Source organism: Prenolepis imparis, unplaced genomic scaffold (assembly GCF_030444845.1).
Source record: "Prenolepis imparis isolate NDT839.2.m4 unplaced genomic scaffold, iyPreImpa1.0 SCAF_11, whole genome shotgun sequence".
Lineage (NCBI taxonomy): Eukaryota > Metazoa > Arthropoda > Insecta > Hymenoptera > Formicidae > Prenolepis > Prenolepis imparis.
In genome coordinates, this window is record NW_028141169.1 from 9170087 (window position 1) to 9195378 (window position 25292).

At 34.8% G+C, this 25292-nt stretch overlaps 1 protein-coding gene and 1 pseudogene across 1 annotated transcript in view; one reads left to right on the forward strand and one right to left on the reverse strand.

The window, feature by feature from the left end:
* Rbp6 (RNA-binding protein 6) overlaps positions 1–11916 on the reverse strand; it is a 655858-nt gene extending 643942 nt beyond the window's left edge. Inside the window, exons 1-2 of the mRNA XM_083050120.1 lie at positions 11784–11916; positions 7781–7821 (exon numbers count right to left, since the gene is read on the reverse strand). Coding sequence (XP_082906246.1) covers positions 7781–7821; positions 11784–11848 — 106 coding nt within the window. The 5' untranslated portion in view covers positions 11849–11916. The remainder of the gene's footprint in view (positions 1–7780; positions 7822–11783) is intronic.
* LOC145942907 (uncharacterized) lies at positions 408–900 on the forward strand (annotated as a pseudogene).
* Positions 11917–25292: the final 13376 nt, after the last annotated feature.

Sequence of the window (25292 nt, forward strand, 5' to 3'; positions counted from 1 at the left end):
ACATATATTTATGCCGTACTTTGATCATATATACATATACGTCACGATATAGAGTACAATGTTCAACGACAGTAATTATCACTATTCACAAAACAGACTAAGCGTCATATCGAAAACTCGAGATTCCGGATTTCTGTGTCAATTTTCATCAGATATTCAGCATCTGTTTAACATTTTAACATTAACCTTACAAAAAAAATTATCGATGTTTATGTCGTATATCTCATCTATTTAAATGTCCTTTCGTAACTTTCGATTGCATGCAATATTTCTTTTTATCTCTCTGGCAAGCTTTGGCTTATCTTTCGCCGACGCATGAAACCAAAGGAAGGGGGAGAGAGAGAGAGGAAAAAAGAACCACGATTGTGACGACGGTTTGCCCGATAAGGGAAGAGGCAGCGACTGTTATGAGATTCTTTCTAACGTACGCGATCGGCACAAGGCGCCTCTTGTTCGAGATCTGCGAGCCGGCAAAACGAGATGTTCACGGATAAGAGTGTTCGTCAACCGTGCGAAAGACTGCCGATGCATACATATACATGCACATATACACATACATCCATATATACATTCATATATTCAAAACCACATTCACTGTCGTCAATCCATCCGTTTCCTCCGAAAAGAAATCTATGCGCAAAAGTGTTGCAGGATACACCAGAATTATTATCGTCATTTCTCTCGATTGCTGTCCTAAAAGTCGCTAGCATTGAAGCAACATGCTTGTTTCAATGCCGAGGTATCGATAATTTTCTAATTTTGAAAAATATGAAATAAGAATTATAACAAAATCTGATAGAGAAAATAAAACTTAAAAAATCTTTAAAGTATGTTTTTAAAAATTCTACTCTCTTGAATTTCTTCTTAAACCTTTCAATCCTTAAATTCGCAGATGCATAGATTTACATGTTTGTAAATTTTCGTGAATAATTTTAGTAAATTTAGTAATTTTAGTAAAAAAATATCTTTTTTTTAAAAGACAATTCTACTTAATTTTTTATTGTTATTACATTTTTCAATCACTAATATAATTTTCTTTTACTTTATTATTATTTTGTCCAATACTTTAATTCACTTTTTTCTCTAGTTCAATATCGTGTGTGTGTGTGTGTGTGTGTGTGTGATGTTTTAAAATAATATATTAGCGCTCAATAAGAAAAAATATATTCTTCAGATACATATTGTATCAGTATACATTTTTCGTAAGAAAAGCATTTATTGGTTGAGTCAACAGTGAACACGTGACGATAAAACACTGCGAGGCGAAAAATATTTATTGAAACACTCGTTAAATTGTAAACGGCATCCATCTGCGAATAATATTTCTGATGCCACGACAGGTCGCGTATTCGACGGATACACATTCCCTGGTCGAAATTTGCCATGCCGCATCGTGCTGCATGTTTCGGTGAAATATAGCGGAAATAACGTTCGCCCGCCCCTGTTCAAAACAAGCCACGATTTGCGTTAATATTTCAGGAAAATAAAAGAGAGGGTATTTATTTTATTCATCGATGTTTTGAATACCCAGTTATAGGACGACGCAAAAATCTTCACACATGTTGTTGACAGCAATCGCACAAAATAAATATACTATTAATGCAATATAAAATTGTTCAATATTTATAAATCATAAGAATAAATGTAATATAAATAATTGAGAAATAAAATATATTAATTATACCGAATATATAATTATAAGTCGCAGTAAATTTTTGCTTTTACAGAAAAAATATCATCTCGTAATAGAAATCTTTCTTAGTATTATCAATTTATTAAATAACATGCTTTTTGCGTGACCAAATACGTGTTAAATTACTACTTTCCTCGCTCTCTATATAAATTAAATAAATATCTATAAAATAAATAAATATCTGCTCTTTTTGTATATATATTAAAATTAATTATCAAACCTTACTTAAATTGAAATTAGATAAACGGTTTAATAAAATTTTGATCTGTATCTATATTATAAAATTACAATATGATCCGAACGATCAAATATCGATAAACATAATTAATCAATATGTTATCAGTGCAATTGAATTACTATGCACTTGTTGAAATTAGCCTAAAAATATGTCGAACACATTCATACAAAATGCGTCATCTGTGCTAATACACAGCTCGTCCAATTCAACCCAGACCTATCTAACGTACTATTTATAATCCGCTTTAGAGTGGTACTAATTGGCGTTGTTTAGGGATGACGACGGCGGTGTTCTGTGACTAATCGACTGACGTCTCTCGTTTCGCTCCACATTAAGCTTGGGCAGGCGGAGCAGCGCATGGCAATCTTCGTCATTGTGATCTTATCGCAAAGTGCATAATTCATGCTAATTATTAATCGATCCGGTCGCCTTCGAACATCGAAAAAACACGATCGACATTTGCTAATCAAACGAAAATATCGCGATCGAATATTAAAACTGCAATATCGGCATGAGTATCTTCTTCAAGTAATAATTTATATTTTTTTGCAAAAATATATTTGATTATTGTCAAATGTAGCTCCACTAAATTAATAATCACAATCGAGGCTTTTTCTCTGCTAAATTATTAAAGTATATTATTTCCCTAGGCAACGATTAAATATTAATACCTTCTCACATCCGAGTTAACGTGCTCAGTGAAATTTGTCGGCAAATTTTTGCCGTTATTTCTCCATGTCGTGGCTCTATCTCCGTCACTATGCCTGGTCGCCCATTAAAATGGCCGGGTGCAATTACGTTTAAAAATAGCGAGAGTCGAGAGTAGAGTCTGTTGCGCTTGATTGCATCAGACACTACCACGACAACGACGACAACGATGACGACGTCGACGACGACGACGACGACGACGACGACGACGACGACGACGACGACGACGACGACGACGACGACGACGACGACGACGACGACGACGAAGCGGATGGCGACGGAGAAAGCAACGACGACGACAACGAATACGACGACGACAAGGACAAAGAGGCCAACAACGACAACGACGACAGGGAAACGTCAAAGGTTTCGCTCGTATGCACTTTGCGATCGACTTGCTGTGAATCGATAGTATGCTCGTTCATGTTTTGCATACATTATCGGACAAAAAACTAATACTAATCTCTAACTTCACAGTCGCTATCTTTATTCTTCGTTTGAAAAATTGTCGAAGAATTTACTATAAATAGATCTCAAAGTATAAACTTCGTCATTATGATCTTATCGCAAAATGCATAATTCATGATAAGTAAACATCGATCGGATCGCTTTCGAACATCAAGAAAATGCGATCGATATTCGTTACTCAAACGGAAGCATCGTGATCGAATCAGAGTATATCGCAATGACAAATAAATAATAAGAAAGATATAAAGATGAAATGACATGAAAAATCAAAGCGTCCTAGATTTCACGGATTTTCATTCATTTATACGAATCTTTTGAGCAATAAAAAAGTGTGTTTAATAATAATTCAAGTGACGTTATTTTTACGATGTTTTAATATATATCTTTAAAAAAATCCCCGATTCCGTAATTAAAATATTATTATAAAGTTCGCTTGAAATAAGATTTTGTTATCTGTATTTCTAATTCGTTCTGTCGTAACGTTTGAAAAAAATCATATACCATTTATTTTTAAAGCAGACACATTAAATAAATGCGGATATGTCTGTATATTATTCGTACTATTTCAATTAAATAGCTAGCAAAGTGCAGTTTGGAAAATGGACGAGACATATCATGAAATTGCTCTATTAAGAACAAGCACGCGAAGCACGTTTGTATTTGAGCCACAATTTCTCAGCTGTTGTAAACCTCGCACATTAACTCTCGGCGAGAGTGACGAAAATCAGGCGTAAACTGACGTATGCTTGTAAGTTTCGAGTAGTGTACATTGTTTCCACAACCTCTGGACTGGTCCCAAAACGTTAGTCTAATGTTACGATCGCCGAAGATGTCGTAGCACTTAAGAAACACGCTTATACGAAATCACGAATTTTGAAATGTTTTCGATTGAAAGTTTGGATGTTTTCAATCGAAAATAATTTAACATTTAATATCAATGAATATTCGAATAAGACAAATAGATATCGCATTAATAGTTAAATTATTCTAGTATAACAATCAGATTGATGCTGTATAATTAATTAATCGCGATATTATTTCCGATTTATTACCTATGAATGAATATCTCTGGTAATTTGATGTAAAATCAATCACATTGAGGAAAGGTATTGCATTATAAATCAGGAGATTACATTATAAATGTAGATAGGATAATCTGAATTGTTTAGAATCATTCGCGAATTAATCTATCGCGTAATAATAGACTTTATATCACATTCCCATATATCCGAGTATAAATTTGGCAATATGTTAATGTAAAAGATATATACTGTTAAATAAGAAAGATTTTCCATTAATAAGGATAAATTAATTAGGAACACAGACATGAGTCATACAAATTAAAAATGTCCCCTCGCCCCATTAACTTGGACAATTATCATTATTGACACAGTTTGCAAGGAAATCTCCATGTTGAATGTTCCAAACAATTTGATCGACAATTATTCACATCGAATATCAGCAGTACGAAGTCGAGTCACAGTATCACTCAAATACGGCAAGAAAAATGTAATTTTAGCAACTATTGTTTCTCTAGATCGGATATCATATCATCGTTCCAATATAAAATGAGCAAAAACGTGCATATTTTACAGATGCACTTTCATTTACTATGTGTTAAATTTCTCTTATTGTGTGCATCACGAAGAATTATAATTTACTAAAATTTTACTTATATAAAGTCGCAATAGTATTTCTGAAAAATATTCATACCTCTTTTATGATTTAAAAAATTTACTTCAGAAAAATTTAAAAACTTTTAAATAAACATTATAACAACACATTACAAAATTTATGATGACTTTTGAATGTGTACTATTTAAATAAAGTATATTATTCATATACTCGTACGCTTAAATTGAGTTAATTTATTTCAAGATACCAAGACAAGACCTCTATTTATTACACAAAAGAAAGAGAAATGCGAAAATAAGAATCTCACCCACGCGTACACCTTCCAATTATATATGTAGGATGTAAACAGATATTACAAACTTCGTGAATGCGTAGACAATATAATACACAAGCAACTTAATACTCTCTTAATACAAGTAACTTTGAAAAGGTAACATAGATTCCATGTAAACTCCATGCGCTAGAAAATCTGATGAGAGAATATTGATTACCAACCTTATTTTGTTACAATTTAGTAATAACCCATTCAAAACATAATAACAGGAGTATAAGTTCAACAAAAGTTAATTTACAAATTCATGTTACACTGGTTTTATCGTCCTAGAACATCAACGTGGGATTTCGCGAATCCTGCATTTCGCTCGAAAAGTTACATGTACCGGCATTCTGCACGCCTGCGAAGTTTATAAAAGTTATTTGTCTACATCCTGTAAATGGTTTGCGAAGAAAGAGCAAACTGTGGTGCGAAAAGCGAAGCGAGAAACGAACAGGATGACGAGAAACATGCGAGATAGAAGCACGACTTACGCAACAACGGCAAATAACGTTAATGAGTTCGCTCCTCGTATTCTTTTAGCTATACTTGAAAAGAACTCATTGCTGAAGAACTATTGGAACAAAAACTGGCGACACGTAATTGCAGGACAAAATCGCGTATTATGTATTATATATATACAATCCTATATATAAGATAATTATATCTCCACATTTCCTACACACAAATTATATTATATTAATTATTTATAAAATATAATAATTAATATAATTATAATAATAATATTTATCCTTCCTTTAGTATAATATAATAAAGATATAGTACCCTATGTGTATAACATGGTTATATCATAAATATATTTTTGTTATAAAACAATCATCTTTAAATGTACACGTACATATTTTAATTTAATTCGATAAACTTCCGCATATAAAACATATAAATATCATGGCAAAATAAAATAAATTTTACTGAGAGGTGTTGCCGGCAACTCCTTTAATTAACGCGAACGTACAGATAATAAAAGTGAATAAGATTAGCACGCGGGCCTCATTAAGCCGATCCGATTAGATATCGCGAAAAAATCGACGCTAATGCATGACCGTCTAAGTATTCCGCAAAATACGACCGCGTGCATCTCTGTTCATTCATTTCATAACGTGCTTCCTCTGTGTGGTATTATTACGTGACGTATCGTATATAATTATTGTGTGTGCCAATGTAATAAAGTTTAATCGCATATTACAGAAGAGTTGGAGAAGAAGAGATTGGGATATATTCTATTCTCAGATTTCCTTCCATCATTTATATATAGTTCTCGGAATATATAAAAATATATCATCTGCTTTCAATCGCAATAAGAATATAGTCGAAGAAGCAGAGTACGCGAGAAGATAATAGTCTGTATTTATAAAGCTGTCTATACACAAATTTTGACACATCGAAATGTATCAACAAGTCGTCGTATCAACCTTAGTTTTTAAAATAGACTTGATAAATTGCAAAAATATAAATGACACTACGTAATATAAAGATTGGTATTAATTTCCGTAGATATTAATATTCGTACATATTTTTCATATTTCTTTAAAGATATCTTATTTACAGCAGAATCGATTTTTAATTCAAGATTTTGATCTGAAAATGTTTTGCATCACAGAAATATATAACGCAATATAATATAATGTCTATGTATCATTATTTGAGATCACAAATTAATGTAGATAATCTTTTAGCTTCTAGAAAACACATTTGTAAATTTACAAATAAACGTCGTAACGTAATGCATGAAACTTGGCAATAAAGTGACTTTTCGTATATATTTCTCTTTTTCACAAAAAGGTACTTTTTTAGAGGTAATATATAGCGCAACGCGCTTTATGACACAAAATAAAGAAATATGTTGTTGTAAAATAATAAAAAAATATAAAAATGTGATATTTCCTAAAGTTTCAGAAAGCATACTCTTTCCAACTTTTTATAGATGACATTTTTCGACAATATTATCCGTCACAATAAAGAAAACATTAAATTATAAAAGTCACACAGAGTGTAATAATTTTTAAATCACTATTGAAATTATCGCAACTGACATCCGCTATTTCTCAAAAAAATTTTTTACAAATAATATTTAATTAAATTTTGTAATATTACTTCTTAGTTTTACAGAAAAATTAGAACTATTTAAAAACACACACAATATTTCGCGATGCGATTATGCTGTAAATAGACTTTCCATAAAAATATTATTTTTTAGAGATGATAAAAAGATATTTTTAATCTTTGATATTTCGATGATAAATTGATGTAAAATTGCTTTCACTTTTTTTATATAACGTAATTTTAATTCCATCGGCTTAATCGCTGAATATTAAATAAAACAATTAAAGTGAAAGGTGCATCTTCTAACGGATTCTAACTTCCTTAAAGAAGAATTCAGTCATCAAAGTCCGTCAGTCAGATTCCCGTTAATGGTGGCATATCCTCATTAAAAAAAGCCGCTCTTCAACTTGTCAATAATGATATTTCTCAATGATGTTCAGAACATCGCGAGAAAAACACGTGTCATATAAATCGGTAAATAATGACCGTAAATTATAAACGTATAGAAGGAAATAATATGCAACGGTTTAGACTCGCGCTCTCTTGTAAAACGGGACTCGATCTCGACCGGATGGTGGATGCCATTGCCGCCATTGACATCCATCGTACACAAATTGTCAAATCGACGGGATTCGATCGCTATTACGTGTCTGTCACATACCTGGACTGGTCTGCCAAGACAGACCGCCGATGAACATTTTCCTAGAAAAGAAAGACGATTCCATCAGGTTCGCCGTCCAGCCGCGGATCATTTGGCAGAAGAGGAAGTGGACGCGGGGAGACTGCCAGCAGAGGGTAACTTCCGGTACTACTTTGCAACCCCCTGCGCAGTCTCCCGCCCTCGGCAGCAGGTGTCACCACACATCAACCAACAATCGAACACCCTTTTCACGCGAACACGTCACGACGCGCCCGAAGACCGGATCTTTCGATCGCGGTCAGAACGTATCTCTCTTCCTCGGACCGGCACCTTCGCTTCATATCCTTCTTTTCATCGCATACGATTCCCCCTCACACATAGATCGACCCACTAATCCAGTAACCAAATTTTTGCTATTTTTTTCTGTATTATGAAAGTTTCGTCCATCTCGAATTTGTGCCGCCAGAAGGTGTACGATTTATTTTATATGTTTTATTTTTTCGAAGTAGATTATCAAAATAAATAAATATAAATAACGCATGGAATTAGATTTAAGCAACACGTAATATTTTAGGCGAAAACTTTATTAACTCAAGTCATTTAATTTTTATGGCTGTTGCAAAATTTGAAAAATTCTTTATAATAAAATAAAGAATCTAATGCAAAGTTTAGAATTCTCGCATCTTTCTTTAGATTTTTAAAGTATAAAAAAATAAGTTCTTAAATCTTGGAATATAAGAAAATCAAAAAATTGATAACCATAACAATTCATTTAAAATTCCTTTATCGAAAAAGAGCATAACATGAATGTGTCGCTTATCACTATTCCAATGCGAAAATAATGAGTGCTAATTACGGCATCGCCATAAAGACTTAATGAACACGTAATTATTAGCTAACAATTTGTACGACTGAGCAACGTGCATCTGCCAAGCTTTATGATAATTCTATCACTATAAAGAGAATTTTAGATGAAAACCTTTCGTTATATCAAGATCATCGAACGATAAAAAAAAACGACGGTACTTGGGCTTCTTATTGTTACATAGATCATGAATACAACGCGAACTAGTAAATAAATTAACCGTTCGGAAAAGATCGCCACCGGCTGGTGTAATCGGCGGTCTCTGAGGAAGCGAATCGCACTTCCCGCATAAGTGGGGAAGTTCTCGGCAGTGACCATAATCGATCCACGTACGCGTCATTAATTAGGCGGCTTAAGTATCCGTCAGCGCGCGTCGATAAGGAAACGACCTCCCATCCTTTTCATTCATGATCCCCTCCCTCTTTCACCTCACGGACAAGAAACCCCCTTCTCCCCTTCTCTCTCCTGCTCGCTCTTCATCATCGTCGTCGTAAATAATCGCGTCTCGCATTATTACACGGCGAGATAACGCTCCCGCTTTGTGGACGTAATCACGTGGTGGTGCATTTGAACATCGATTTTCCGAGGCCGCAATATAGCCATCTTCCTCCCACGCGTTCTCTCCTTTGTCCCCCTCCTGCTACCTCTTCCCCCGCCTTCTCCCCATAGTTCTATCGTCATCTAGCTATCCATCCAGATCTTCCGAATTGGAGGAACCAAAGTAGGCTACTATTTTCTAACACGTAATCATCGCGAAAGTTAATCTGGAACTGATTATTACCTCACAGATTGTTTCAATGCGAGAGAATCATTTATTAAAACTTAACATTAATATCATTCAATATTATTATTTTCCTATAAAAGCAGTATCTCTTTTGGTAAAAATGAATTTATTAATTAATATCTGTTGTTGTGTAATTACTTTATGTTGATTATATATTTAGCATGTCTCGACAAAATAAACAAATCAAGATAGTATTAAATTCCGATACTATTATATACTATTTAAGCAACAGATATGTTAAAAAAAATCCAATCAGATATTTTCAGATAGTCAGATATTATTTAAATCATAAATGTATTTATATGTATTCATTAAGAAAAAAAAAAAAAAAAAACCAAAATTCCAATACTCCGACTTTCCTTGTATAAAGAGTTTTCAATACCATACAATTTTCATTCGAATCATTTCATGGGTATATTCATGATATTTCAGAATACATTTAATATTGATACAAATGTCGAATTTTGTTCAAAATTTTTATTGATGCAACCAACATTTTATCATGATTCTTAAAAGCTATATGGATTATATTTTGACAATTTTGACTATTTTCTTATCAATATAATCAGTTCCAGAATTTCTTTAATTTAATATAAAATTGAAATACTACATCTGGTTGATTACTCCTAATCTTAAAAACGTGTCCAATGTGCTTGAAATATCTAAGAAATATAGCTTTAAAAAGTTTGAGTGTATTCAGTAAATTCGATAATTATAAATTTATAATTTTTCTTCTTGCAAATAATTTCTGTATATTGAATGTGAGAAATTATTCAAATTGAACATAAATAGACGTTATTGTATTTTCTCAACACTATTAAAAATAAAATTAATGACGAAATGTCTATCATGTAAAATTAATAAGACAATTTCCGAAGAAAGAAATTTAAACTGTTTACTATTTACTATTTCACGATCGTCAGTACGTAGAACAAAAGTATGATTTAATCAAAAAATATAATTCCACCGAATAAACATTAAATCAAGCATAAAGCGAACACTGATCGATACCTCGCGCTAATAATAGTAACATGATTTGATCAATTCATTAGTCACGAACGAAACCAAATAGAACTATCACGTCTTCCAAACATTTAAGATATCATAACACGATTCACAGTACAATATAAGCAATATCAATCAAGTTGTTATTCCTCAATCGTTATAATCAAAAGTGTGAACTTATCAGTTCCTTATTCACAATCAAAATTGAACGAAACTTTGCCTCGCCCATTAAAGATCAGAAAATATATTAAACCGGATACGAACAATCTAACGAATAGAATCGATTCGATACTTCACTATCGACAGGGTCATCATGTAATCAATTAACCAATCACAATTGAATCTAAGCGAAAGCACGCATTTTCAAATATATCAGATTGACATTAAATTGATCTAGTCATTAATTAAAACGATAATTTTTAAATCTCGTTTAATTCAAGATCACTGCACATTGCTCAGGAGGGGGGTGGAGTCGCGTCTCGTTTCGGGGTAATCACGTGACAGAAGCACGCGTGATTTCGTTGACTCGAAGAGTCAATCCACCACGTGGTCATTACAAGACGTGGTGGGTGTCTTCACGTGTGTGGTGTATTCCAGAATTTCGCGTTCTTTCGAGCCTGCGAAGCGTACACACACGACCTGGCGGCAAATTCGAAGGTGGCGGCATCTCCTTTACCTCTCTCCTCCTTCTTTCCCATTCATCTGACCCTCTTCCCCACCCTCACAACCGCCCCCATCGCGGGGGAGGGGGAGCACCAAACATTGAAAGAAGGCGCCACCGGTCCGAGGAGAGGTACGCATATTCATGCGCCCGGCAAACATAAACACCATGCGTGATCCACGGCGGCATCCGCGTCGTCGACGGTGACCGGCCAGGTTAAAACCATGGGCAAGAGTACCGATCCGGATTTTAGAAAGCGACCGACGTCAACCGGCACTAACACGAAACAGGAAAACAGAAAACACAAGCTTTCCTCGAGAACGAACGATTGCCGCGCGGTATTATATCAACGCACTGAGAACGAATGTGCTCCATTTTCTCCCTCTCGCTCATCCTCTTTTTCCTTTCACATTCTCCCACGCATTCACGCATACATTCATCTTCTCTTGCACCCGCTCTTTCTCTCTCTCTCTCTCTCTCTCACTCACACACACACACACACACACACACACACACACACACTATCTCTCTCTCTCCCTCCCTCCCTCCCTTTCTATCCGTTCGCTCTCGTGTGGTCGATCGTTGATGGTCGATGTAGTGAAACGTTTCGGGGTTGCCTGGGAGTTTGAAACACGAAGGCCGCCGAAGGTTCACGTGGTGGACAGTGACAACCTCCCGCATTCTCTTGTGTTTCCCTCTTTCTCCGTACCCTGGATCGTTCGGCACCTCGGCGGGCGAGCCACTCGCTACGATCTCTTGATTCTGGGCCTCCATAACGGCGCGCGGCGCACAATTACTCGTCGTCGTCGTCGCGAGACTCTCGCGTGTCCGGTGTGGAAGCGACGGCGCTCGTCGGATTTGCTCGCGTATCCGTCCGGAGCGGTGTTTGTCTGTTGTGTTGTGCTAGTTGTTGCTGCTTGTTGACGTTGTTACCGCAATCGCGAACGGTGTCCTCGTCGCCGACGGCAGCGGCGAACGTCGTCGCGGTGAGAAGATGCTCGTGACGTGCGTGAGGAGGTGATGTCACGACCCGCACAAGATTTTTTTTTGGAACTTGCTCGACAACGTCGATGATGCTCCCGTTGCTCCGATTTTCCGAACTCTTCCTCGCAACTTACGTCTTTCCTTTCGTTTTTCTTTCCCTCGCTCTATTTATCTTTCGTTCACTCCGCGAATCACGGAGAGTTGGTTGATAATCGCGGCACTAGAATGCGGAACGCGATTATTGACGGCGAAAAGAAGGTATTGCGATTGGGTTTTGAGGGTCAGAGGATACCCGCGCTCGTCGCGCCGAATAACGACGATGACAACGACGATGACAACGACAGCGGTGAAGATGACGACGACAACGACGAGGAGGACGAGTACGAGGATGATGACGACGACGACTAATAGAGTGTACACGAGGGAAAAAGGCTGTCGACCTCTCGCTCGCTCTCTTGACTCCCGATATTACTCTTCCCTTGTCTCTTCGCCGATTGCTTTCTCCTCTCGCTCGCTCTCTCTCTCTCTCTCTCTCTTTCTCTCTCTCTCTCGCTCTCTCTCTTTCTTTCTCCGCACTCTCCTCACACTACCGACTACTAAAAACTAAGGAGAAGGTGAGAGGTTACGTGGCTGCGCGGTACGGCGACTACTGATGACGGGCGGCGGCCGGTACTCGGACGTGCGACGCGCTCTGCGAGAGGTTCGACGCGACACTGCGCTCTCGGCGCGGGGCGGGGGGAAGGGGCGTCGCGGGGTGAGGGGCATGTGGTGGCGGGTGGCGGTGGCGGCGGCGGCGGCGGTGGCGGCGGTGGTGGCGGCGGCAGCAGCAGCAGCAGCAGCGGCGGCGACGACGACGACGGCGGTGGTGGTGATGGTGGCGATCGTGGTGATGGTAACGGCGGCGGGGAACAGAGAGAATTATTGCGCTTGCGCCATCCCCACACAACGTGCTAGTCGCAAAGAGGAGAAGGGAACGCCACGACCGGGTACCCGCCTCCGGTCGCGGCCTGCTCGCCTGCTCGCACGCTAGCTCGCGGTAGCGCTAACATTAACATTCGCGCTAGTACGAACACGAGCGAGTGAGAAAAACTAGCGTGATACTCGTACGCGAGAAAGGCCGACCACCCGCGCTCCTTCACTACTTGCTCCACTTCCTCGCCTCCGCGTGACCCGCGACCGAAAGCTCGAGCCTCGTGCGAGTAACAAATGCCTTATTGTGGAAAATTTATCTATTTTATTTTTAATTTTATTTTTTACTTCTTCGTCTTTTCTAATCGTACCTTTTTTCGTATAGTTAAAGGATATTTAAAATGAGGATATGCCATCAAGAATCGAAGAAAGAAATAATGATAAGGTATTGTCATTATGCAAAACGGTAGAGATCTAATAATTATTTGTGGTATTTATAAGAGGTTAAAATCATGATGTTTTATCATGATTGAAAGATAGTCAAAGAATTGTGTATTACATGAAGCATGCAGAGTCTCCTATTTTAACTAGAACACATTATCCAAATATTATCTTATGCATTTAATGACTAATAATTAAAATTTTAAATTTTATTAGATGTATTTTTCCTTATGGCCAATTATCTTTCAAATTTATGTAAATATTGCTCGGATTTTTTTTTCACATTCCAAGTATTCTCATGAAATGTAACAAATGTTTCATATATATTCTTTCGACTATAGTGATTTATGCAGACTTTCATGCATGCATCATGTTTTATCGTTCAACCCAATTACGCGAAAAAAAAAGCGGAAGTGACTGTCGACCTACTGCCAGTATGGAAAGCAAGGGGTTAATAGTTGCTCGTTTCCCTCATTCGTGCACATCTCACTCCCTGTCGACTATTAATTTGCCTTTCAATGCAGTGCCGGTGATTATCGATTTGATCGGTCAAAACCTCCGGCAGAATTTTTGCTTGCTTCTAAAGTTTATCGGACCGCGCGTTTCCACTAGTTTTAATAGAACCGTCAAATGAGCGGTTCGTTTGTGCAACAAATCATTCCCAGTCGTTTGCCTTTCGATTTGACGTCGACCTAATCGAATTTTCTACGCAATCGTATGATTTACCCAACGCTTGTGATAATGCGATTTCTCGCGATAATTTGCAATCGCCAGTTCTTTGGCAAAATACTGAACAATGGCTTAATTAAGTCGATACTGCACATTGCACGTAAAAATTTTTTAACGAATTAAATATCGAAAATATAAATTGTTAATAAAACCTTATTCAATTAATTTTAAACAGCTACTTCGATAAAAACTTATAAAACTTAAAATGTTAATTATAAAAACTATTTAATGACCCACCCAATTTGATGAAATTATGTATATAATTGCTTTACTAGACATATTTAAGATCTACATAGCATACTTGAGATCTGTAGACAATTGTATACCGCATATATAAATGCTAAATTTCATTCATTTAAAAAATGTAATCCTACTTATATTTAAAATAATAAAAAGAATTTAATTAAAAAATATATATATAAATCACAGATTAAACAATAAAATTTAATGCAATGTATGCGAAGATTTATATATAAATGTTTCAAACATGTTCATAAATGCGTCAAATATCACGTAGCAATTATCATGTTTACAGGACTAATTAAATTAATATAACTGCTATAAACGATTTTTGCGACTTGTATATATCCATTATATTCAGTAGCTCGTGAGAGGACATATACATATACATCGCAATATGTGGAAGTGATAATTTAACACGCGATATCGACACGTGTCACAATATGTGTATACCTCGCGTGCTACTTTTATTACATTTATTACGCTTCTTAGAATCTTATATTTAATAACCATGACCAATTAATTATATGATTATTCATGATTTCAATATGACAATATGTGCATTGTCAATTTATCGACCAAAACTTCATATATCGGATGCTATTTTTAAAATTACCAATCAATTAAATTAATTAATTTAAAGCACGGAAATAATTTATAAAAACGAAAAAAATTATTCAAAATATTATAATTGATTTGATGTATATGCACACACATATATTTTCTTATCCATTCTACCGCTGTAGAAATGTTTATAAAATTAACAATTTCTCACTCACCGATTTGCCGCAGTGGAGTTGGAGTTGGAGTTGGAGCAGCCACATTGACCTGAAAATAAAAAATTCAAATTATGTATATAAATATGTATGTGTGTGTGTAAATTGAATATGTTATATAAATTATATTTATTTTCCATACCTCGCAGTTGTCCCGATGTCGCCCGATGCCTCCCTGGGCCTCCTCCTCCTCTCGTGGTAGCACTCGCGAAAACACGAATTACGATCGCCCGACACTTTACACGGCACTCCCGACACGCGAAACTTTACACGCGACGCGTGAGTCACACGCGTATTTCGCGCATTGCACTTGCAATGAGAGAAAAAACGATGCGAAAACAATAATCGCGCGAAGCAACGTTCGGCATTCGACTTTCGTAGTCAAACTCGCGCGCGACGTTTTAACAATGCTACCCCTGTAACAAATAAAATACATACATATATTAGAGCAATCTTTTAATTTCGTATTATAACATACATAATATAAATATGTAAGCTAGATTTAACGATAGATATATCCGCCGGTCGCAACACATTTGCGCGCGCGAAAACATATCAGGTTAGGTTAGGTTGGGTTATGTTGATCGTTGGCGCAGATTTCGCATCGAATTTCTCGCGAAATATGCGTTTCGAACAATTACAACTACATATGAATGTTGAAATTATGATATGCGATTGATAAATATTACAATACAAAAGTGGGAAACGATTATGCTTACTAATTAATCAGAGCGGGACGCAGCTCCAACTGCCTGGTACTCGCGGCGTTTCGGTAATGGCCGCGGCTATTCGCTATTCAAACATCGGCAACTTCACTCTAATGGCGGGCGCGATATTATACACACTAATGACTTAATATTAATAATTAATTGAAACTCGAAAGATGAGATTTATTCGAAAAAATATTAGAATAAGACGAATAAGTATTTTCGAAAATCGACTGGTGTCTCATCTCAATATCTATATAAATATAGATATCCGGTTGTCTTTATTTTAGTTTAATTAATTTTTTTTTTGCTTTTAAAAGGCACAACTCCTTTTAGAACTCATGTAGAACTATAAATTTTTTAAATCCTGATTATTACCGATAAGAAATGGCGTCTCAGGTTGTCCCAAGGCATTTTCGTTGCTTTAATAGCCAGAACTATTTGTTTAAATTATCAAGAACTCTAGAACTATTGAAAAATAAAGCCAAAACTCTTAATTATTTATAAGTTTCCGCGAAATCAGATGCCAGCTTCACAGAATAGACACAAAGAATTATTAAAGTAATTATAACAATTACCAACCATATATTGATTCGATTATCTTATTTGATAATTTCTCATTGCATTATAACTGTTCGAACAGTCTGGCGTGGAAAATAGACTATATGTTCACATGTGTTCTTTTAAGATAGCAGGTTGTCAGTTGCGCGTTACACTATTCTAACGTAATATTTCTTCCCACAATCTCATCCATGGAACAATAACTGATGATCGCATGAGATCCTCACACGCACGAAGAGAATTCTTTTTCTCCTTACTTTTCTTTCTCTATCAAAATCTTGGACAAGAATAGGAATCAAAACGAGCAAAATATAATTGAGCAGAATTACCTCGATAACAATCTTCCTAATTGGAAGTAGAATTCTTATTACGTATTATAAAAGAGCTTATTTTATTATTAACATTTCCTGCATTATTAAATATATTTAAGAATTAAAAGATTTAGAATAAACAATGAATTCTAAATTTATTTTTTTTTTAAATTGAAAAAGATAAAAAAGTTAAGTAATCTATGTTTTAACTGATATATTTCAAAATTCTATCCATTATCGATATAACAAAACAGATGTAATTAAAAAAATTGTTGCATTAAAATTTAATAGGAAAATACAATATATAATTATTTTTTTGCAATATGATCGCTTCTCTCCATATACTTTCTTTATATAGAAATGTTAACATATTTTTAAATGATGCTAAAGAGATGCTAATCTATTAAAATGTCTAATAAAATGGATCTATTAAAATGTAGGTTAATACATTTCTATGACATTGACAATTTTTTGATGTTCCAGATTTTTAAATCAATAAAACTTTTATCGAATATACATAAATTCGCGATTTTTTGCGAATAACAGAACAGAGGGGATTCACAAGAAATCGGTATTCACAATAAGTAGCCGTGAAGGAAAGACTTTCTAAGCTGAAACTGTCGCAGTCGTGACCGTCTGCACCTGATGATATATTCCATAAGATCGTCGGAAACTTGCCAATCACTATTCGGGGATTTACGCTGTCCCAGAAGTGACCCTTCGCGGTAGCTCATACAGAATCGTCCTAAGCTATGACATCGCTCGACTCTAGTGTATCCTTCGGTCGAAAGTCCGTGATCGCGCTTACCACGACGGATTTGCATACGAGGATGAGAGAGTAAGAGAAAGAGAAAGAGAAAGAGAATAATTCTGGTATATATATGTGGTATATATATATATATATATATATATATATATATATATAAAGAAAAGATATTACACAAATAAGAATAAAATTAAAAAATAATTTTATTCTTATTTATGTATCTAAATTTGATTCTTACAAACAAGCCCTCCCCTATGTGACGTGTGCGTGTAATTATTTTTGACATATATTACTTTTTATCGTCTCTTTATTATACAGCTCATTTCATAAACTTTGCGATAAATTTCGAAATAAATTTAAATTTACATTTCGGTTGTTTTCGTCAAAAACTTAAAGTGAGTCATAATTATAGTTTTTTTTAACGTTGAAAATTGAGAAACGGTAGAAAATTAATTTTCAGGGATGTCTTCATCATCGTCTTAGACGCGTTATCTGCTCGAGATAAAATCATATTTCTCCAGTGCTGACAAGAGCTTTATGTCGCCCCGAGCCAAAAAACGATTTTGAGATATTCACGTGCTCGTGAATGCGAAATAAAGGATGCCATGAAGATGATAGTGCCGTAAGCGGACCGTAAGAACGTCGATCAAATTTTTATCGACTTTCTGCGCCTCGTCATACTTTACTTTGCACATAGCCTCCTGTTATACAGATAGTTACGTCAACACTATCAGAGCAAATATATTTCAAATTGATTTCGAAATACGCTATGGAACTGATAATAACCTTGAAAAGTACAATAATTAAAAAAATTAAAACACTAACGTTCAGTCATTAAATATAAAATAGAAAGTTAAGATTGACACGTAGAATACAGAAGTATTATTATCTTTTTCTCCACAAACTTATTAATTAAGAATTAATGATAACGATATTTGCATGACAAAGATTAATTATCCATCACATCTATATGTTCAAACCTGTATTCGGTTGTTCTAGAGTTCTAGGTCTAGTAATATTAAGTCATTAAGTCTATCAGAAAATTATTATATTTTTGATACTTCCACAAAAATAAAAAAAAGGATTTTTTTTAAGAAATATAAAATCCTATTCAACTGTTACACGGCATAATAATTTAATTAATAAAATTAATATTTTATTCTCTGAAAATTCTTTGCCACAAATTATAAATTCTAAAGAGAGATTTATGATATTTTATCGGTTTTCTCATTCTACAATCGCTCCACAAAAGAACTTTTATCACACATTTTATATCAACACCGTAACGCGTCAGAAAGAATCGAGCAGTAAAACATGTAACGAACGTATGGGCAAACAAAACGAGCTTCAATCCGTCGCTTTCCATATCCGCCTCGAAATAACATAGCGGGAAAGATTCGTCAATGCGAATCACTGTTGACCAATAAACTCCGTTGTCAAATGGCAGTCATTGCATGGTATTTTTTGAGCTGGGCAAGGCGCGATCGAGGTGGAAAACGCAGCGTAAGAGAGCAGGTGACAAAATTCAACGGAATTCACCTGGTTTTCTCCGGAGTGGCTGCGAATAACTATGATGAGGAGGGAGTAACGCGGGAGGTAAGCGAGAGAGCCGCGGGGCAATTAGTTAATTGAGTTGATCGATGGATTTCGTTCGCGCGACACGCGCCCTGATTCAACGTCTGATTGAGAGGCTCCCTCGCTTGCTTTCATTGTCTCTGTCTTTATCTCTATCTCTATCTCTCTCTCTCTCTCTCTCTCTTTCTCTGTTGTGTGTATACACGTGGTTCAACGGGCCCCAGGCGTTTCTATGTCGACAAAGGACCGCCGCGGTAACGGTGCGTGTTTCGGAACGCGAAACACCAGGGAGACACGGGAGACGTGGTTTTCGCGGGTAATTAATCCCCTCGTATTCATAGGTGAATTATCTCGTGATCTAATTAGTATTTTGTGAAAGGCAGCTTGCAACGCGATATCGCAAATTTGTCGTATCAGATGATATTTCGACATCGCGCGATAGATTTTCCTCTTTCGAGACGATATCGCATTTGTGATCTATAATTTATATGTTGGCATTTACACTTTCGCATGTGGTCAAGAATATAATTATTAAAGACCTATATAAGTAAATAAGATTCTGTCTGGTTTCTTTCTTCAAATAACACGTAGCAAATATAAAAAGATCTAACGAGGCTCAAACAATCGAGTCTGGTGTCTAGATTAATTAGAAGGAGACGCCATTTAACTTGGACACGCTCGCCTGTCTTCTAATTATAAGCAAATCTGCTTTCTTCTACGATTTTAATCCAAATGAAGGCAAATTTGCCGATTTTATTTATTATGGAAAACTTACCTTTCAACAGAAAGGCCACATCGAGTAACGGAGGTAAAGGCGCAGTTAATCCAGTTTTAAAATGCGCTGCAGACACTCTAATAAGTCGAAACCAGTCAATTAGCGAACTCGCGCCGCCGTTCGTCCTGAGCAAATACCCGCAGGTGTTGAAACGACGTGGCTGGCGATGCAGAGGGTCACATCAATGGACGAAGCTAAAACACATGCGAAAATTCATTTCATGAATAATCGTAGAAACAAGAGACCAAAATCGCATTTCGTAATTTCATAAAATCTTATCCGTTATCAAACATAATTGATTTATATACGTGTATGAATATGATTCCAGTATATTCAGAGTATTATTTCATAATGCAATAGTCTGTCTCTCACAATAAAAGAGAATAATTACATAAATATCACTATATTTTAATAAGAAAAAAAGGGAAAAAACAGTTCTATTTTTTAGATAATTTTAATAACTTCACAATAATTGTTAAACAATAATTCTCTCTTTCTCTTTCTCATTTCATAATTTTTTTATAATCATATTTTTTTTAATATTAAAGGATATTGCATTTTATTTATATTTATGTTCGTTATATACATTGGATTGTATTAAATTATATTAATATGTACTTTTGATTAACTTGATGTAAAAATGATTATTTATTTTAAATCTGCATCATTTAATATAAGAGAAGATAGAATTAAATAATGAAAGCAAGATAAAAGAGTCGTATCGCTTAAGTTTGCTTACAAATATTTCACTTGCACTTTTCGCATCGAATGAAAACTTCTTGACGAAAGGAGAATAACAGGAATCCCGACAATTTATCGACAAGAAGAAAACGCATTCCAACTTTACATAGGTTTACTATTCTCCATACAAGAGTAACATCGAAATCTTAAAGAATAGTCACATCCTTCCTACTTGTCTTCCCTACTTGTTCATGATACAATCTTATCGTAAAGCTTTAAAATCTAATTATATTACGTTAAAATATGATAATACAATTTATTAATAATTTTTTATTAATAGAAGTTCTATTCTATGATGTATTTTTTATGGCAAATTGTATTAACAGAATAGAAATGAATTAATTATGTCGTTTTATTTTAATTATAAAATTATATTTTTTTATTAAAATGTCTTTATTTTTAATTTTTTTTAATTAATCAAACTTTAACTATCCTTTAACAGAAGACTGTTAAAAGCATTTGAATTTTACTTCAATCGAATTTCAATTGCAAATTAAATTTCGTATTGCAACGAAATTCTGTATGAGAAATTTCCGTAGATTGTGGGCTGCTTGTGTATAATAATCGATGCCACTCATTCCCAAGCTTCGCAGCAGTTTCTTACGAGCGTCACTCGGCCTGCTGACTTTCGGCAAAACTTTCGAGCAAACTTCGCAACTCTCACGCGGTAGCGAGTGAATAGCTGAGAGTGACAGCGAACGTTGTTTCGAACACAAAGAGCGCGCTTCTTCTTAAGATAGAAGCGCAGGAGGAGACATAATGTATCTCTTCATTTCGCAAGTTCTCGTGATGACTGGTGTAAAGCCGCTTGTAACAATATCGGTTAATAATCACTTAACCCTTACGTCTCTATATCAACTCATATTTCCTGCTTCGCCAATTTAAATATTATAAAATAACAAGAATATCATAATTTTTTTACATTTTCTTCGATTAAATTTATCGAGATTATACAATTTTGCATAGAAAAATTGCGATAAATCACTATCATCAATTTAAACTTTATTTTTTACGATTAACTGGAATTGTAAAAAAATGCCAAACAGAATTAACTCATTAATTGTGTGATTAAGCAGAATCAAAAAGTTAATCAAGATAATATTATACTTTAATATATTCTTTCTTTTTTATTCTTTCTATTTATGTTTTCGCTACATCTTGAAAAGAACAAACAGCCAAGTTTAGATCACGGAAAATAAATACTGTGTTGATGAAAAGGAACCTCAGAATCGTTTGGAAAAGATTTTCCTTTGCCTTTTCAAGAGACTCGAAAGATCGCCAGTTAAGCGAATCGACTTTGCGAGCAACGCTTCATTCGGGAAAACGTATCAATTAGTCTTATCGCGGTCTGTGTAGAAAACCGCATTCCGAGACTGAACTTTAATTCCATTAACCGTCGCAAAGAGGTGTCTCCGAGCACCACGAAGGCGCGAAAAGTAGATTAGAAACGGTTATCACACGGAACACAGCCACTTCGTGGACCTTAGACGAAGGATCTTGCGAAGTTTCTGAGAGGCTCTATTTCCGCTAGTATCCTTCGTCGCAGGCGGTACATTCTTTGTTAATAAAACTGAAATATGTAAATTTTTTAATGATAAAGCTTTATGCACAATAACCGTGATTTTTTCGATTAGAAAAATATGAATTTTGAAATAACTAAAGCTATGTGATATACAAAAATGATATAAATTTGTATTTTTGTAATAAAATTATAATTTAAAAATATTTTGATATATCGAAAGATCACGAAAAAATTTCACAATATCTGTAGAATCATCATCGCCTCTTGAGAATGATTTATAAGCCAGCCGTAAAGACAACAGTATATAAAAATATAAATCTTATACGTAACATTTAATAGGTAAATATATAATAGCATATTTTTTATTTTTTTTTTTAGTCAAAAGATGAATTATCTAAATAACTTTTAACCAATTAATTCACTAATTTATTTTTTTTTATTTTAGTTAATATTAATATTAAATTTCTGCTAAGGAAAAATGCATATAAAATATATATTTTATACATACTTATTTTATGAGAAAAAAAAAATTACGTAGTAAATAGAAACTCACGAACATGTGCTACCATCTCTGAATACGAGAAAGAACTAAACTTGAACGTTATATTGTATATTATATTCGTGTTTCTCTCAACAAATATCATCTGTGATAATTCGTGATATTAGAATAATATAATAAATTTCTCAACTTTCTAAGCAAAAAAAATTCTAATTAAGCATATTATATATATTATATCAAATTCTAAGTAAAGTTACACATTTTGAAATACATAAGTAAAACAAGATTTAGTTAAAAAATTTAGTGAGTTTTAATTTCAAATAGTGTCTAAAAATAATAAGATATTAAAAGCTTTTTTATTTCGTTAATTGTTTAATTTTTTGCTGAAATAATGCTAAAATTTCTGTTGAGTTTCGAATAATTTTTAAATATAAATAAATAAACTATAATACTAAAATGTTAAAGATTCATATACTTTAATTTATCGCTTGTTTATTGAAATGTTTGTTAAATATTTGTCTATGAAAAGAAATGTTGAAATAATAAATTAAAAATAAAATAATAGTAAAAATATTGCAAAATTTGCTAATCTCTAATGTACTATATTCTATATCACATACAGAAAAAGATTTGTTAGACGTAACACAATAAAATTTTTATATAAAACAATTTCTCCTCTACATTAATAGAAGGTTCTGTAAAGGAATAAAATTCAATCTCGATAAGATGAAGCCGCTTCTCGTCGCTTCGCGCCGCAATTTCTCTCGACGTCGGGACGACGAAGGGGCGGTAAGACGCGAACTCGTGGAAGAAGTTTCGCGCAAATTCATCCTTAAAATGAGGCGCGGCGTAAAGAATCGGGAGCCTCAAAGCTGCAAAAAGGGAGCCAGGCTGCTCCAAAAGGAGAGAGCGCCGGGCGAGCTCGTCGGAACGGCTGGCTTATAAATCGTTCTCGAGGGGCGACGACGATCCCACGGACGTTCCGGAGCTCTTCTCCGCGATCTTCGCGGCAACATCTAGGCGATATATTTTTTGGTACTTCAACGAATTTCGACCCACTTCTCTAGAGAACGACTCCGGGGGATTCGGTTTCCTAACATACCACCGTACGAATTTTCCGTAAAGACGATGCTCTATTTTTTCCGAATAATAAAGTATAGACTGCGCGATAGTATTTTAAAGTATCGATAACGCGAGTCAATAATTTGTCAAATCGACAAATGCAATTTTTGTGATTTTAAAATATAAACTTAAAAATTTCTTTTATATAAACTTGCAAAATTTTTTATTTCTTAATTGAGAAGAATTAATTTCTTAATTTATTAATACAGAAATTATTTTGTTAGAGAAGACTTTCATATAATTTTCGTATGATTTCTCTCTCATTTCTTAATAATGCCATTTTTATAAAAAATGTTTAAATTTATTTCAACTGAAAAGCATTCTTTTCAGTGGACATTTGTATCTACTTTAAACATTTTCTTTTATCAGAAAGATATTTATTTCAGATTTTGAACAAACTTATATTGCTTATGCAGATAATTTGTGTTGACTTGTTACTGTGCTTCGTGCATTTATTCTTTTGTATTCATTTATATGTGACACATTTTCATCAATTCTAGTTAAACAATTAAGTAACGCTATCTATATTGAGTTAAATGAAACTTAACTAAAGCAAGTAACACAAGTTAATTAGTCGTGTCAACCAACAATAGAATCTCTACAAGCTGTGACAGATAATTAACTCATATAGCTCCCCCGTAACTCAAATTAAATGGTTGAATTAAGTAAAGTAAGCAAAAGAAGAGAACTAAATCACAGAAGACATCAAAGCACGGTTATAAAAATTTTTTTCCCTTTTCTCAACTATAGAAAAGCTAAATCTGTTATTTTAGTTTCATAATTTTTTTCTTCCGCTGTATAACTAGTAAAAAATTTATGCTTTACTTAGAGCCTTTATCTCAGATATCTTCTTATTAAACTTCTCACGTAAAAAAATTTCGGAATATTAAATTTTCCCAATTTATATTTTTCAATAAAATTATCCTTATATAATGTATTTTTAAATTTTAACATGAATAAAGAAATATATATTTTAAATATAAAAATTTAGTTTTCCATTTCCTTAGGATAGTTGACATTACAGGCCTAAATCTGTGAATCTATTTCTAAATCTAATACATATAAACTTTATCGCTTGCAGTGTCATCGTCGCAAGAAACGGCGAACTTCACCAGATCTCAACCCTTTTAACACCCTCTCCCATTCTTTGGCAGACGCGCATTCTTTCCCCGGAAGTGGTGGAATTCCAATCGAAGTGAACGAGCGATTGAGCCACCCCGCGGCGTATTCGGAATTGTGCCGAGGCATCAGTCGATTCTCTCTCGACGCCTACTGTCGTTGAAATATGTTCGACGAGGGTGAAAAAGAGCTGACGATATTCATACCCGTTGCCAGCGGGACGGTGCTGGGTGCGAGGCGAAGTGGCGTTTTCCAAAGTCGTCAACAGCGACGGGATAAAAAGGGAGAGGCGAAAAGGGAGGCTAAAGGAACGGGGGCGAAAGGCGAAAGTGTATCCTGCTGTACTTCACGCTACAGCGAACTCGCGAAGCGACTGCAACGTCAGGCGTTTCGTCGACTTCGATGGTGCTCGAATTCGCCGATGTGAAACGTCTCTCTGTC